A 17382-nucleotide genomic window follows, 5' to 3' on the forward strand; every position below is an offset into this window, starting at 1 on the left:
CTGATGTCATGTTTTGTAAGTTATCTGGTCCATGTGTTGGTTTCAACTGGGTGTCTTCAATGTTTCTGGGATAGGAAAGGGTAAAAGAAAAAGCCATGAACTAAATTATTTGTTCAATATATCGGTATTCTTTCTGTGGAGAGAGAGATTGCAGGGAAGCTGTAACCACACCTTGGGCTTTGCTCTTGCAATGGACGGTCTCACTCCAGCGTATCCCTTGGGTGGGGCTGGTGGAACTGGAAATTCCTGCCCAAAGTCAACAGACTTTTGGCTGCTCTCCAGATTTTCCGTTCCCGCCCATGCCAATTCCCATGGGGTAGGGAGCGGAAAGTCCATGCCTATGTAAATCACTCCTGCAGTGGGACAATCTCCAGTATCATAAAATTCTGTCCTTCACGCCAAAAGGAATCAAACTGGTGTATTCATGAAACCACTTTTGTTGATTACGCAGGAGAATTGTGTGCACCACTTATGTGTTTGGACTTTGTTGCAGTAACGATGCATGAAATAAATTCCTTTTAATCTTTTATTTTGTTTGGTTTTCTCATTAATGTTCATCATTTTGTTACTTGCATTTTAATTTCTCACTGGTTGACTTTGCAGGTGGAAATGGAGTATTATCTCTGGTTAATGAATGGAGTCAGTCAGGTTTCAAAGCGGTTCTGGTGGAGACCCCAGTCCCCCCTCACCTCCTATCCATCCACACCCCAACACAAACAGGTGTGCGTAGACTAAGTTATGCTCCCCGATGTTCTCTCTGGCTGTTACACTTGTGATCAGCGATAGTCTTTGAGACACCATCAGATAGCATGCCCTGAGGTGGAGACTATATTACCTCCAGGAGCTTCTCATCCTGCTGTATGCTCCCAGTTCCAGTTCATGATGAGCACTGAGCAGGTGTGCCGATGTTTCCAATCCTCCAAGCTTGTCTCTTCCCTCGGAGGTGAGACACATCATTTATGATTGAGTACGCAAATCTTTACTCAGAACTTAAACACGGATTATCTGACCCGTAGGTTCACATTGCTGACACTGTGCATGTGTTCTATTCCAATTGCATTACTTGATCAGTGCAATAAGCTAAGTTCACCAGGAATGGATAATCAAGGCATTCGGATGCAGCTATATGATGTTATTGATGCATTGTATAGCCTTCTGGTTGATCCATGTGATAGATCAAGTCATTCTCCCACTGGTGAAAAATAAATACACAATGAAGGAAAATGGAAAAGAGGGAGGGGACAGAATCAAGAAAAATATTGAATTTGCTGTTCCAGTTTCCTACCTTGCAAAGCAGCTCATGTTGAACTCTGCACATTTAACTGATTGCATGCTGCATGGAATGCACTGGATTTCATTTGCACTCTGGTAAGTAGGCATTGGCACTGAGTGCATCAACAAACTCGGCTCCATCTTACATTTTCTCTCTTTTGTTCATCATAATTTTATGTTTTCTGCTTCTTTTCATGGTTCAGTTTGAAGTTTAACTAAATCAAATAAAAATGTATTGATATTATTTTCCCTGGAGGCAAGAAGGCTCTCCATTTGATATTGCCATTACTATAGGCCATTTCTGCGTTGCAGATCTTCCAACCCCAAACGCCATCCAGGTGTGCAGTCAATTAGAAGAATTTTCTTTCTAGAAGTTGGGTTCAATTTCAGGCTAAATCAATGAGAAAAAAAAACTTTTCTTTCTGGTGGTTGTAAGGTCCTAAGTGAAATTGATCTCTGACATTGTTAATCCATTCGATACATTGTATTACATAGTATCCAAAGTACAGTAATATGCCATTTGGCCCAACATGGTCATACTGGTACTTATGCTCCACACGATTTTCCTCACACCTGTATTCGTCAACCCCAACAGCAGATTCCTTTCTCCCTCGTGTTTTATCGCGCTTCTCCCTTCAATTTATCTATACTATTCACCTTGTGGTAGAAAGTTCCACATCCGCACCAATCTCTGAATCAGAAGTTACCTCTAAATTCCTTATTGGGTATATGAGCAAGTATTTTATATTTATGGCTCCAGTTCTGGTCTTGCCTGTAAGTGGAAACATCTTCTACGTCGATCCTATCAAATGTTTTCATAATTCTTAAGACTTTTATCAGGTCACACATTAGCATTATCTTTTCTAAAGAGGAGACCCTGCCAACTCCTGATAGGTGTAACCTCTCAGTTCTGATATATTTCCAATTGGGTACCAAAACAGAGATATAAATTGCCCAATTTTCAGTTCTAGTTAGCACTAAACCGAGAAAAGGAAGAGCTACACCTCCAAGATAAATGTTGAAGTAGATTAATATTGGATTGGAAGGAAAAGGGCAGAGAAAAGGTGAATCGAGATGGGGGCAGAGAAGCAAAATGGAAACTGTTATGTTCAATCTTCCTATGCCATGTAATTTTAAAAAAGAGTTAGCAGGGATTTAGTTTGAAAGGAAAGGAGATACAAGCAGAAAAGCATGTAATCTTTTAAAGTTGTTTTTCATAAAAAACCCAACTGATTGACTAATGTCCTTCAGGACTGTTGCCCAGTCCTTCCTTTATGTGGCGTTAGTTCCATGTCAGTTTAGTTAACTGTTAACTGCCCTCTGAAGTTACATAGGCGTATCCAGGACAACTAGGGAATGGACAATAAATGTAGGCCTAACCAGGGATACGCAACTCATGAGAACTTTGTGGAACCTATGCTTCATACAGGATATTGATTTAAAGTCACTTCATAAATAGGTTCCTAAGTACCCAAGTGTGAGATTTTGAGAAGGTCCAATTTATACCGTCATTTATACAAATATGATTTCGTTTGATCTATGTTATCTTATTGTTTAGCTGAAGTCCAAACAATTCAAAAATATTATTCCAAAAGTAGTCATCACTACAATTACCACATTTTAGTCATGGTTAATGCATTGACTTCAGTGACAATATGAATATGTTAACTTGACACAGAGTCAACGTCTGCTGTTAAAATACAAAATTGTGGGATAGAGTTTCTGCTACAGTGCAATTTGCCTGATATTGGCCAGAGCGCAAAAGGTCAAGAAATTTGAGGTGCAAGTTATGTCCAGGGAAAATTGAGTTTCTACAATTTTTAATGCAGTTTTAAAAAGCTCCCAAAGCTGACCATAGCTTTGCATCAAATTAATCGGCACTGTAAATTTTCGCTAATTGGGATTGTTTCTGGCCCTTTGAGAAGGTTCTTAAAATAAACAACAAAAAACAATACAGCACAGGACCCTACAAGCCTGCGCCGATCATGTGTCCTATCTAGACCAGCAGCCTATATCCTTCTATACCCCGTCTGTTCATGTGCCTGTCCAGATAAGTCTTAAAGGTCGCTAACGTATCTGACTCAGCCACCTCACTTGGCAGTGCATTCCAGGTCACCACAACCCTCTGTGTAAAAAACCTCCCCCGCACATCTCCACTGAACCTTTTCTCCCTCACCTTGAACTTGTGGCCCTTTGTAATTGTCATTTCTGCCCTGAGAAAAAGCCTCCAACTGTTCACCCTATCTATACCCCTAATAATTTTATAAACTTCTATCAGGTCGCCTCTCAGCCTCCATCTCTCTAGGGAGAACAATCCCAGTTTATTCAATCTCTCCTCATAGCTAATACCTTCATAACAGGCAAGTTCCTGGTAAACCTTTTTTGTTCTCTCTCTAAAGCCGTGTTTTTAGATGGAACGGCTCAAATGGGCAACTTTAATTCACTAAGAAACTGATTAGTACATGCCAGTGAAACTAGTGAATGATTATGCACAGTTCTTTGAAATAGTTTTCTGTTATTTAAAATTGTTACTTCCATATATTTAAAAACACTTACTTCTTTGGCCAGGGCCTCCACTATCTCATCCCCTGCTTCTCTTAACTGTCTGGGATACATTTAATCTGGACCTGGAGACTTTTAAAGATGCTAAACCTTCTTCATGGCTGCTCTCTGACTTTGCCTTTCCCATCCAATATTTAATCAAAGCAGAAACTCTACTCTAAAATGTTTGATGGCAGTTGGTGCAACAGGGGATTCCATTTGTGAGAAATAAAAGTTATAAGGGTAGATGGAAGGTGGTTGGATTTGTTTCCATTAGTGAAGAAATGTTGAGGTGACTCAGTAGAAGTTTTGAAGGATGTGAAGTTGATTGGTGAAGGCACATTGGCTAATGTAGGAGCCACAAATACAAAATAAGCAAAATGAGGTTGAGAGTTAAAATGAATTTTTCGCCGAAAGGCTAATCAAGTTATGAGGAAAATCCATTCAAGTGAACATAACAGAAGGTCTCAGAGACAATTAGACAATCCCCTGGAGGGCGAGAGCTTTGAAATATAATGAGAGAGCAAGTGGGTGAAGTTGATTTTTGAAAACGAGTGGGCTTAAACTCAACACACAAACAGACAGATTTTAGGTATTATTGCATAATTAATTGTGGATACAGCACTGGCCAGTCAACCTGGTAACTTGTTTTTTCTTTACAGGAAAGACCAACAGAAGAACCAGAAACATGGAAAGACAGTGTGGGAGCAGCGAATGAATGAGATGAGGAAGCAAAATCTGATGACCAGTCGGGAAGCCATTTACAATGAGTTAGACCCCGATGAGAGATGGAAAATGGCCTACTCAATGAATATTCGACGTGACATGAAAACACACCTGGATCGACCTTTGGTCGTTGACCCTCAGGAAAACAGGAACAACAACACTAACAAAACCAGGCCTTCGGAACCCTCAGCCGATCAGCGAAGCAGTCAACAGAGGGCTGAGGAATTCCTGAGAAAACAGACTCGTTACCATGAACGAGCCAACGATCCAAACAAAGAGAGGACATCCGAGAGGGAAGTGGGTGTATTGGAACAGGGAGACAGGCCCAGGAGGTACCGTAGTAACAGTAAAGAAGGAGAATCCAATCGCGATGTTCCAAGAGATGTGGAATACCGCGCAAGGGACCGGGAAGGAAACCACGAGAAAAGCACAAGGGATGGTGACGGTGAGAGGAATCGAACCAATGAGTCTCACCGGCGGCACCAACACAGACCAGGAGTAAGCAAAGAAGGCCGAAGTGCCTCCCCAAGGCCTGAGGGAGATAGAGAGCGCAGGCACAGGCCACACCGGCGTAATGCAGAAAGCCATGATATCAGTGGGGTAGAGGAGGGTGTCAAAAGCGAAAGGCGTTCAAAGCACAGGGAGGGTCCAAGGGGCAGCAAGGAAGGGAAAGGAGGCGGGGAAAACGAGAATCCAGATGGGCCGGAGAAACGGCGGAGGAGCCGACATGCTCAATCCACATATGACAATGATGCAAAAAAAGAGAGAGACGACAAGGATCCAATGGCAAAGGAAAGGAGACACAAACGGAAGAAGTATGTAATGTTTTCAAGTGATTTAACAAAATATTTAAGATAATATGGTTAAGTTTCTGAACACTCATTGTATGAAATGTAAAACTCATTGCCCAGCTTGTATTGTATAATATTAGATGCATGTTGCTGAAAAAATACATGTTGTCAAAGTTTTCTGTCTTGCACTCATCAGGATGATCGCAAGAATATCAATGTCTGGGGAAACAAAACTTCATACTGTATGAGAAAAGATTGCTGATTGGTTGGCAAGTGGAATCTGATTGGTAGAGGCATTGCCATGGAGAATGCACCCGTTAATAGTGACTGATAATTAACTGCCAAGCATTGTTTAAAAATTTAAACCAGGCAGCTTGACTCTGTTTGGCATTGCCCTGAGGAGTGAACCAGCGAATCGCTATCACTTTGTTTAGCTGAAACTGGTGCAATGTGTGTACATGTTCTTTCTGTCTGCAAAGAACAGAGCCAAGTGTATTAATATATGTGGCTTTCCGTACTCACAAAGGCGCCACACTGCGAGCCCGACTGACAACCTTAAATCGGTTGACGCACAATGTTTAGCACAATGAGGGCTATGTAGCAAATGTTGTCCAATCACCGAATCAAATCTAATGTTGGACACTGTGCTTTGTGAGCAGGGTTAGTTGGTAAAGTCTGTATCTTGCCTGTTATGGACAGTGGAAGGGACATGCTGTTTGATACATCTACCAGTCTCTGGGATGCATGACCTACATACCTTGCAAAATACTCGCACTTAAATTGGCACCAATGTTACAAGTCAGGCTTGCAGTGTGGTGCATTTGCATGTGCTGATTAATATTCATTAATACACAGGGCTCTATTCTTTCCAGACAGGAAGAACATATACACACACTGCACTTGTTTCAGCTAAACAAAATAAGTGACAACAATTCGCTGACTCATTCCTCAGGCTAACCTTTAACCAATCAGGATCAAATTGCATTCTCCATGGCAACATGCCTATCTTTCAGAGCCCACTTGAAAACCAGTCAGTGCTCTCTTCTCATTAGAGTATAAAGTTGTTGCTTCCCCTGACTGACATTGGTGTTCTTGCGATTGTCTTGATGAAAAGCTGAACAAAAATATATTTTTACTCAAGTTCTAGTCTACCAAATTAATTTTAGATGCCTTAAAGTGGCAGTCTGTATGCCATTAAAGCAATCAATGATGGGCGCCTGAATAAAACACTCAAAACATCACAGATCAGGAGTATTGTCAGTCTAGCCCAATTATTAACACTGAGTCAAAAGATTGTGAATTCAAGTCGCAGCTGAGCCAGGTTTTGAATACATAATGTAGGCTGGCACTCCAGTGCATTCATAGAATTGTAAGAATTTACAGTGCAGAAGGAGGCCATTCAGCCCATCGAATCTGCACTGGATCTAGGTACGGTGCTCTTTCGGAGGGCTGCAGACTCGATGGGACGAATAGCCTCCTTCTACACATTAGGGATTATATGAATCAGTTTCTTATATCGGTTGTCGAATAAATATCAGGACACGTATGGATTTAATCTTGTATGTAAATACATCTTGGGTGAATTTGTTGCAGTGCTTTTGGCATCCTCTGTACAATGTATGTTCTGATGTTTGAGTTGAGCTTTTTCATTGTTGTAATTTATGTATTTTGCTTCTACTTTCTCTGTCCTGCGATTCCATTTTGTTGTTGAAGAGAAAGCCAAGGAAATGCTCCTCCTGCTTCAGGTGGGCCAGCCCTTTCTACCACACGGCCAGTACAACAGGACATGAACAGGCAGAATGGACAACAGACAGAAGATATTGACAACCTCAGAAACAGCAAACTGGCCACCCAACCTCCCAATCCCAGGAATACCAATAACCCCAGGGATGTCACCAATCCGGCCAACTCTTGCAATCCTGTCAATCTTCATAATCCAGGAAAAATTGGAAACCACACTAACCCTCATAATCCCAGCAACCCATCCAATCCCCACAATACTGCTAATCGTAAGGCCCCAACCACTACCCCTGGAAATCCTACCAATCCTGGAAACCCAGAGAACAGCCTTATCCTTACCAATCCTACTAATCCAACCAATCCCAACAATCCAGCAAAAAATACGAAGAAACCTGAACACACAACTATTAATATTCCGTTTGCAGATCCTACCCTGCAAGGTAAGACTGTTGGTAAGAAGTTAATGTATATAATTATTCAACATTTTAATGTTAGATTGATACAAGGCATGAGAGAGAGGTGCACTATGTGGAACAAAGTGGCGATCTATTCTTTATAAACATATTCTGAAATCATTAGATTTGGCACAACACCTCGCACACGTGCATGTGTTTTTTGAACAACATTACACGTCTGTGCTATTATGTATAATCACATTGAATGCAAACTCAGTTGTGTAGATTCTTGAGCTGGTTTGGCAATTGCAAATATCCAAACCCATTGTTAAAAAAAAACTAATCTCACTGATATTATTGGACTATCTGCTATTGGTCTTAAAGTGTTTCTGGACAGAACCATATATGGTGCTCATCTTTTCCTCATGTTATATACAGTTTAATATTATTTAAAAATATTCAGCTAACAATGAGAAAATGGATTTTCCCATTAGAATTTGAACTCTGGTATTCTAGAAATGTTGACTCTAATGAAGTATGAACAGTAAAAATGAAATGAAAAATAAGAGACTGGAGTAAGGTGTAGTGATTTTGTGGTGTAGCAAACAAGACCATTGATTATTCAATATTATGTTTGCTTGTATACCAATTTCAAGAAGATAGCATTCCTATGTAATAAAAATCCAGAACATGAACAAGCCATGTAAAATCAAAAACAAGAAATTGGTCTCTTTCTTTCAGTTAACAAAAATGCAAACACCGACGCTTTGCCAAAAAAGGAAGAAGAAAAGAAAGAAGAGGAAGAGGGGGACGATGATGGCGATGGACCAAAGCCAATGCCACCCTATAGCTCCATGTTCATACTGAGCACCACCAATCCGTAGGTCACTTTCAAATACTTGTCAGAATTTGGACCGATGAAGATCTAAACTATGTTTGCCGAGACTTTTCCAGATGTATTTCCGAGGTCTTTTCTTCACACTTTCAGTGAAGGAAAAAGAGTTGCAATCTTTTGTATGCATTGAGAAGCTGAGACAGAGAGTCAAACTTTGAAATTCTCTGCATCTAATTAGATAGGCCCGAGGTCCACATGATATCAAGCCTTCCACCTCCTTGTAAAGCCAGCAGCAAGCTGCTGGCAGCAATAGGCATCTCTAGGCAAGTCACTGGAAAAGTGGAGTTGTAGATCAAGCTACTGTAATTCCAGCAGTGACTCTCCAGAAAGTTGATTAAGGGGACAAAGATCACAAAATAAATATGAATGAGAAAGGAGATTTAGAATATTCCAGCTCGTACATCTGTAAACTAGCTATAGTCCCCAGGCACAGCATTTATCTCTTTCTTAAATCATTTTAAGATTATTTTCTCCACTATCTACGTGGAAGCTTGATTCTTTCTGGGATAGCAGCTCTAACTTTGAACCCGCAACGTCTTGCCTTTTCCATACCATTTATCGGGTATCTTCCCAATTATCATTTCTTAGGACTGTTTATTTCAAGGGCTGGTTTTCCCTATCCTGTCTTCTATAGAACAGGGACAGCACATATCACCTGTCATTACAATTCCATTCTGACCCTAGCCCAGTTTACTTTGTTAGCGGTCATTAGTCATTATGAAAGGCTATCAGCGGGATTCCCACCAGCAAGCAAAATCCAGGCATTATCCAAGTTGGACCTTTGCTGTGTTGCCTGATACATGGGAGGCCCATTGTAGTGGCATAACAGCACCAAAGACTTTGATAGATTTCCCATGAGTTTGAACAGACAAGTCCTGGTGGATGAAATAACATGAAAGGACACCTTCAAAGGCTTCGCCTCTCCACCTGGTGATCCTGGGAAAGAGCAGAAACAAGGATGGATGGAAAGGGAATTAGCTGGAAACTGTGCAAGACAAATGTCGGCGAGCTTTGTATATAGTACAATTATCGTACAAATATAGTACAGGGTCTGGTTTAGCACAGTGGGCTAAACAGCTGGCTTGTAATGCAGAACAATGCCAGCAGCGCGGGTTCAATTCCCGTCCTGACCCCTGACACCGGCCTCCCCGAACAGGCGCCGGAATGTGGCCACTAGGGGCTTTTCACAGTAACTTCATTGAAGCCTACTTATGACAATAAACGATTATTATTAGTAGTAGTAGTCATGTCACTGGATTAATAATCCAGAGGCGGGCTAATCCTCTACGGGTGAAATCCGTGTCCCACCACAGCAGCTGGTGGAATTTGAATTCAATTAGTAAACATCTGGAATTGAAAGCTAGTCTCACTAATGATGACCGTGAAACCATTCTCCATTGGGGTAAAAACCCATCTGGTTCACTAATGTCCTTCAGGGAAGGAAATCTGCCGTCCTTACCTGGTCTGGCCTACATGTGAATCCAGACCCACAGCAAATACTCTTAACTGCCCTTGGAAATGGCCGAGCGAGACACTCAGCTCAAGGGAAATTAGGGAAGGGCAACAAATGCTGGTCTGGCCCACATCTCCTGAAACAATTTCAAAAGTTGTATCTTCAGAATGCTGAAAGGGGAGGGGAAGATGTGTTTGGTTGGAGCCCATTTTGTCTCCCTTTTGTACCACCCCATTAATTAAAAAACACAAGAAATGTTTTTGGGAATTGAGAGCCGCAACGCAGGAAGTAATCACTCCATGTAGTACTTTTCATTAATGATTCCATGGGAATGGAAATTTCATGTAATTGAATGCCACCTTAACACCTCATCCTAACACCAGAGCCACCCACCAGTTATCAAAAATAGTGATAAGTTGTCATTCTAATATCTGACAACAAATTCCGATTGCAGAGCGTCCATTCCCAGTGCCCCTCTTTGTCCTCAGCCTATTACTTACTCATTGGGCGGTATTCTCCGCGCCCCCCTTCCGCCAGGTGGGAGAATCGTCGGGGCGCCGCGCGAATCGTGCCACGTCACCCCAACCCCCGCACGTGATTCTCCCACCACCCCGAAACCAGAGCCACGTGAATCGCGCCTGGCCGCTCGGAGAATCGGTGCAAACGGTGAGCGACGATTTTCCAGTCCGGATGGGCCAAGCGTAAACGGCCCAGTCCCGCCAGCGCCATCCACACTTGGTCGCTGCCGGCGGGTACTCACCACGAAGGCTTGGGGGGGGGGGGGGGGGGGGAGGGGGGCTCTGTTCCCGGGGGGGCCTCCGGAGTGGCCCGGTAGGTGATCGGGACCAACCGATCGGCGAGCAGGCCTCTCTGTCGGCGGGCCTCCTTTCTTCTGCCGCTGAGCCTGGATCCATCCGCCATGTTTGTGTGGGGCGGGCTGGGGGAGGACGGCCACTGCACATGCGCTAGTTGGCACTGCCCAACTGCGCATGCGCGGGCCCCAAGGCGCCGTGTCTTTTATGCGCCGTCGGGTCTCTGACACCGTGCTGAGGCCCCGCCCCCGTAAATCCCGCGAAGCCCCTGTTAGCCCCACGGAGGGGGAGAATAGAGGTCTGGGAACGGGCGCCGACACCGCAGTAAAACATTCCGGTTTTTACTCCAGCGTCGGCACTTAGACTCCCGTTGGGAGAATCCCGTCCCACATATGAGAGTCTGCTGCTTTCTCAACACCCAACTGCTGCATTGTTCCACCACTTTCTCCTGGGCTTCAATTCCTTCGGCTGCAGCTTTCTGATGATGGAGCAAGCGATGAGGGAATTATCAAGTATAAATTCACTAGTGGGCTGAATTTTCCATCCAGGGGCACGAAACAGGGGTCAGGGCTCTTTGCGAGAGTTGAACCCATCTCCAGGGAGAGGGAGGGACTCACTTGCTGTGGATTTTCTTGGGCTTACTTCTTAATTGGCATGGGGATAGGTATGCTGTCCAATTAGATATGATGGGCTGGGCCATTGAAACTGAAGGGGCAGTCAGGGGTCTTCCAGCTTCAAGGAGCAGCAGTCTGTGTGCAAGGTAAGTAAGAGAGTGGACGCTTCAACATGAAATCACACTCCCTCCAACGTTTTCAAATATTAAAGTAAAAAGTAGCCTTTGCAGCTGAGCCAGAGCTGCTGGATCTTGCTGAGCGCTGACGGCTGCAATTTCAACTGGAGTGCCACCTTCAGGCACATAAACTGGACCCCACCTCCTGTGTGAACCAATTGAAAAATACAAATCAGCTTCCTTAATTGGAGTAAAGTGCCTCTTATTGAGCTTTATCACTTGGGTGCCGTGTGGAGATGGGTAGCCTTGCCTCCTCCACAAAAATGGCTTAGAAGTGAGATGGAGCAGGGGATACGCACGCCTGGGCCAAATACCCAGCTCTGTATCCCTGTTAACTGAAACAGTATCACTCTCATCAAGACTTTGACACTTTCTTACAACCACAGTTGGTATGGTTAATTTGTTTTCGTTTTCTAAAGCTCCAGCAATAATGGTTGCAATCAAACTAATTATTTTAAAACTTTCTTGACAGACTGCGCCGAGCCTGCCATTACATTGTAAATCTACGCTACTTCGAAATGTGTATCCTCATGGTCATCACAATGAGCAGCATTGCTCTGGCTGCGGAAGATCCCGTCGAACCAAATGCCACAAGAAATAACGTAAGCTGTGGCTAATTCATATTTAGTAAACTATTTTGTCACTGTACTTCAAAAGGGTCACTGCTGCATTCGAACCGATAGAAAAGAACAACGAGAATAATCCTGGTTGTAAAGAGGGGAGATAAAGTGAAGAGTAGAGAATTAATCCAGTCATGGTTAACAAAATGGCAAAGCAAATTGAATAGGCAGGATTATCCACTTCTGTTTCTACATTCACTGAATTCAGTTGCGTAGTGCCCATATTGTTTGCATGTCAAAATGGTGTCCTTCTGATGTGGGTTGTCCCTGCCTCCATTTTGAGCAGGTTGTTAATGCGTGAGCTAGCAGCATATGCCAAACATGAAGGGTGCGATCGACCGGCTGCACCTCTCCCCTATTCAGGCGAACGGTAGATGCTGGGAGATTCCTCTTCTCGGATCTACCCGGTTCGCCGCAGCTCGTGAGAGGGTCTGACGGGGTCTCACAAGACGTCGCGATCTGAAACCCGTTGATCGTGGGTGGGATTAGCATCTGGCAAAACTGCATATTAGAGCGAGACACTAGTCTCACTCTGATATGGGTTTGCCTGATCTACCGAGGCCCTAGGATCTAACCCCTTCACCTCGGAGACCCCAGACAAGCGCCGTTCAGTGTTGCTCCCCAGAAATGGAGACCAGATAGAGCATCACTTGGGTGTGTGGGGGGGGGGGGGGGGGCGTGTCATGTTCTGTAGACTGGCCAATATGAATGGCACCCCGATCGCCTCCTGCACTGAGCGGTCCTGGCGAGCGGAGGTCAAAGTGCAGAAAACGGGACATAAGTGCGGCCTCGGCGGGGCATTTCTGACTGGGGCCCTGGATTGTAACAAAGTCCCAGGAGACACCCTGCTGAACATGCTTGGCACAGGACTCTGTTGTAATTCGGTTACATCGTGCCAAAATGTTTCCAGAGTAGCAGATGATGACAGCCATTAGCATGCAAGGCTGATTTGATGATAGTGATTCTGTTTTCGACTTGAACGCTCCAGGTGATGCCTTCTAACTTCACTCAGCTGAACATATGTTGCTGAGTTAGTAGAAATGTTTGGAGGCTTGCACTACTACTTAAATCTTCAGGCGGGTGTACGACACTTGGTGAAGGCCTTGGTTTTCAGGTCAAGTGATCTGCTTAGATCATGTGTTCCCTTATGGATGATACAGTTTCTGACCCCCTTTGCCTCCAGCCTAACAGGGCGAGGAGCAGGGCTGGCTCAGAAGAAGACAAGCTGCTCACCAGTGGGGGAGAAGGGATTTCAGCATGGGACCCAACCCACACAGGATCTTTGGGAAAAAGTTCTCCTTTCTCAAACTCAGCGAGGAGCTGTGTGGCAAGAATCTCAATTTCATTAAGGAGGTGTTTATTGAAGTCAGATACCTGTTACAGGTAGGCCTGCAGCCTTGGAGGAGGGCAAAGTAATTCTCGTGGTTTCAGCGGTCATTGTGACCTTTTTGTAGCAGGGTCCTTCTGGCTGGAGACAATATTTCTCTGTTTGCTACCCATTGTTGTAGAAGAAAGGACGTTGACACTCTGTATGCAAAGAGTGGGTAATCCATCCCATTCTCATTCAACACGGCCCCCCACAAATGAGAACCAGATGGAATGACGCTCATAGGGGTCTCCTAGGGGATCGGAGGCCCCCAGCTGCATGCCCTTTGGGCAGTGTCGTGCCCGGGCACTGCTAGTGCTGGCCTTGAATCTTGTCAGTGCCAGCCTATCATCAGCTGGCAGGGGCACTGACAGAGTGCCAGGTTGTCACAGCCAAGGTGCCAGGCTAGCATTTTTGCGTGTGCAATCGGGCTGCATGTGCCCTGCATGGGTGTTGGGAGGAGTGGGGCCAGGGACTCTTCAATATTGCGTTCGGGGGTGGGTGTTGTCGGGGGTTGCTTTGGGGGCCTCAGAGATTGGGACGCCAGTTAAAAATGGCATCCCGATCTCTCACGACACTGGGGAGTTCCGGCGAGCGAAGCTCTCCAGTGTACAAAACAGGGTTACGTGTGGCCTCGGCCGTGCGTTCCCCGCTGGCGAGTCACATATAGCCATGTGTTTCTTGCCGCTGTGAGTGCCGGGAAACATGCAGATAAACATGCTCTCTATGGGACTTTGTTCCTATTTAGTTGAATCAAGCCCTATGAATTTATTCTGCCTCCGTTCCCTGTGCCTTCGCTATTGGAGCCAAGGGAACCATTGGCTCATGACTCTGGTGTGCAACCTACACAAATGGTGGCAGTATACATATAACAAGGGCCATGTTGCCAGGCGTAATATCTCAAACAGATCATTGGGTGCTTAAACAATGCTCCGCTACCTTGATCACTCTGGCATACTCCAGTCTTCCCAAGAGCACTTGATCTATTGGATCCTGCACAACCTCACCCTCAAGAGAACATAGCCCACTGGCCATCGGTGAGCAGCTGAGGAAGAGGAAATCAGCACATGTCATTTCTAGATAAGCTGTTCGTGATCAACTCATCTGACTGTGCTACCACTGAGCTGGGTCATTGAATTTAGCACTTGGGGCAAAAGGAATCAAAGGATATGGGGGAAAGTGGGATGAGGCTGTTGAGTTGGATGATCAGCCATGAGCATGATGAATGGCGGAGCAGGCTGGAAGGACCTAATGGCCTCCTCCTGCTCCTATTTTCTATGTATTTAAGGTTGAGTCAGACAGATTTTTGATCAACAAGGGAATCGAGGGTTATGGGGATGCAATCATCCAGTTGAATAGTGAAACAGACTTGAAGGACCAAACGGCCAACTTCTGCTTCTGTTTCTCATAATCTCAATGCTGATTATTGTTTATCATTATCAGTGGCTAGACTGGGGAACTTTGATTTCACTAATTATTTTTATTCCTCTTTCCACAGGTTTTAAGATATTTTGACTATGTATTTACTGGAGTCTTTACCTTTGAAATGGTTATTAAGGTAAGTCGATCTTGCCAAGTGAATAGTTAAATCATATAGAACAGGAAGGCCCCAGATTTGTTTGGCATTAACTGATGGTATAGATGCAATAGTTGGCCTCATTGTTTGAGCTAGAGGGTGATAAATCTGCCAGAGATACACTGACTAATTCCCTATGCCCTGATAACAGCCTTTGTCATGATAAAAGCACCCAATAGTGTGGACATAGAGATAATGACAGCATCCGTCCCATCGGGGAACGGGATCCAGGCATGCCGGGACGGAGAATCGGGCTTTGGGGAATAATTGGGATTGATGCCGGGCACCGACCCGATCACGGTGCTCTGGCGACCCGCTGGCGGTGGGTATGAGGTCTGTGTTGCATGCCAATGGGAACATAATAAACAGGGGGGGCTGCCCACGGCCGGCCATCCCCCCCCCCCAAGCACCGTAAATCAGCCCCAAAACTGCCCCCCACCTCCTGCACAGCAGCACCCTCCAACACCCCCTCCGATTGCCTGGGTGCCCCCCCCCCCCCCCTCCACCACCACCATCAAGTATGGGGGTGACCCACCCTGGTCCCCTGAGGGACCTCTGTAATAGGAAGAGCCCACCCACCCACAGGGACCCCTGTAATAAGGGGATCTCCCCAGGGATCCCTGCCATAAGCAGACATCCCCACAGGGACCCCTGTAATAGGGAGACCCCCCCAGGGACCCCTGTAATAGGCTCCCCCCCCGGGACCCATATAATAAGGAGACACCCCACAGGGATCCCTGTAATAGGCTCCCCCCCCGGGACCCATATAATAAGGAGACACCCCACAGGGACCCCTGTAATAGGGAGACCCTCCAGGGACCATCAAACACTCAATTTCAGATGTAAAGAATGGCCACTTGGCCAGTATTAGAGGTACAGCCATCACATGGAAATGAGGAGGTGGTTTCTCCAAGATTGATGGGAAGATAATTTTGGTAAAATTACTGATTTTTGAACGACTGACTTGCTCCTCTGCTGTGCCCTATTGTGTAATCATGAGCTTGATCTGTTAACCCTTTGCTGATGGTTTTATGAAATTCAGCTTATTTTCTGTGAAAGGCAGCGGTCCAGAGGGAAGAGTGTACAGGTAGACACCAAGCAGCACTGGGTGTAATTAATAGGCAAGGGAGCAGAGGTCAGTCAAGAGACAGAGACTGGTCATGTGGTGTAAGTGGACACGAGTGGAAGGAAAATATCACCAGAGAGTGAAAGAGGGTTGGAGGTGAGGGCAGTGAGTGGCTGTTGATGCTGCAAAAGTATGGATGTGAAGAAGAATAACAGATTGCTTGCAGTTATATAACAGCTTTCACAACCTCAGATTCTCCAAGCACTTTACAGCCGACTGAGTACTTTTGAAATGGAGTTATTGTAACATAGAAAATGTAACAATCCCACAATCAGCAATGAAATAAGTGACACAATAAACTGTTTTAGGTATTGGTTGAGGGATAAATGTTGTTCTTCTTTGAATTAGTGTAATAGGATCTTTTGCATCCACCCGTGAGTAAGCCAGTAACGTCTCAGTCTAAAGACAACACGTCTGACAGTGCAGCAGGCCTTACGTAATGCATTATATTGCTTGCATGCATTGTGTGTTCAAGGCTTGAATTTGATGACATTCTGATTGTGGGGCAAGACTGACATCTTAAATAGGATCTAGAAATAAAAGATTGGTGTGTGAAGTTATGTCTGAAACTGTGCGAATGACAGTGGGTGGAGGGTGGAAGCACGCGAGGAAACGGGGTAGGAGAGTTCCCCTCAGTGCGGTTTGTAACATATATAAAGACCAGATTAATTTGTTGTACATAATGCCCCAAAAACATCTTCCACAGGGTGAGAAACATCCATATCTACTCAAAGAGGGTAATCTTTTCAATAACCATCCAAAGATTCAGTCTTTCTATAATCAATCAGAATGGGGGTTGATTCAGCACCCCCCCCCCCCCCCCAACATTCCATTTGCCTTTTTAATTACATGCAGTACCTGCAAACCGACTTTCTGTGATTCATGAACAAAGACACCCAGATCCCTCTCTCCAGACGCATTTTAAATCTGTTTTCCATTTAGATAATAATTTGCTGGACTATTTTTTTTGGGCAAAATGGATAACCTCATACTTATCCACATTAAACTCCATCTGCCAGATTTTGGCCCAATCGCCTAGCCTATCTATATCCGTCTGTAAACCGTATCTCCTCTTCATTGCCTGCTTTCCCACCTATTTTAGCATCATCCGCAAATTTTGCTATGTTACACCCTGTCCCTGCTTGCAGATCATTTATATAGATTGTAAATAGTTGAGGTCGGAGGACTGACCCCTGTAGCATCCCCGCTAGTTACAATTTGCCAACCAGAGAAGGACCCATTTATCCCGACCCTCTGCTTTCTGTCAGCCAATCCTCAA

The 17382-nt window shown here is 44.8% G+C and overlaps 1 protein-coding gene across 10 annotated transcripts in view; it reads left to right on the plus strand.

The window, feature by feature from the left end:
- cacna1ab (calcium channel, voltage-dependent, P/Q type, alpha 1A subunit, b) overlaps nucleotides 1-17382 on the plus strand; it is a 617073-nt gene that overhangs the window by 422431 nt on the left and 177260 nt on the right. For all 10 annotated transcript variants that reach the window (XM_038784774.1, XM_038784777.1, XM_038784770.1 and 7 more), the window contains 5 exons: nucleotides 4476-5354; nucleotides 7044-7510; nucleotides 8207-8345; nucleotides 11888-12017; nucleotides 14900-14959. In XM_038784774.1, the coding sequence (XP_038640702.1) occupies nucleotides 4476-5354; nucleotides 7044-7510; nucleotides 8207-8345; nucleotides 11888-12017; nucleotides 14900-14959 (1675 nt within the window). The remainder of the gene's footprint in view (nucleotides 1-4475; nucleotides 5355-7043; nucleotides 7511-8206; nucleotides 8346-11887; nucleotides 12018-14899; nucleotides 14960-17382) is intronic.

The sequence above is a fragment of the Scyliorhinus canicula genome, chromosome 25 (genome assembly GCF_902713615.1).
Source record: "Scyliorhinus canicula chromosome 25, sScyCan1.1, whole genome shotgun sequence".
NCBI lineage: Eukaryota > Metazoa > Chordata > Chondrichthyes > Carcharhiniformes > Scyliorhinidae > Scyliorhinus > Scyliorhinus canicula.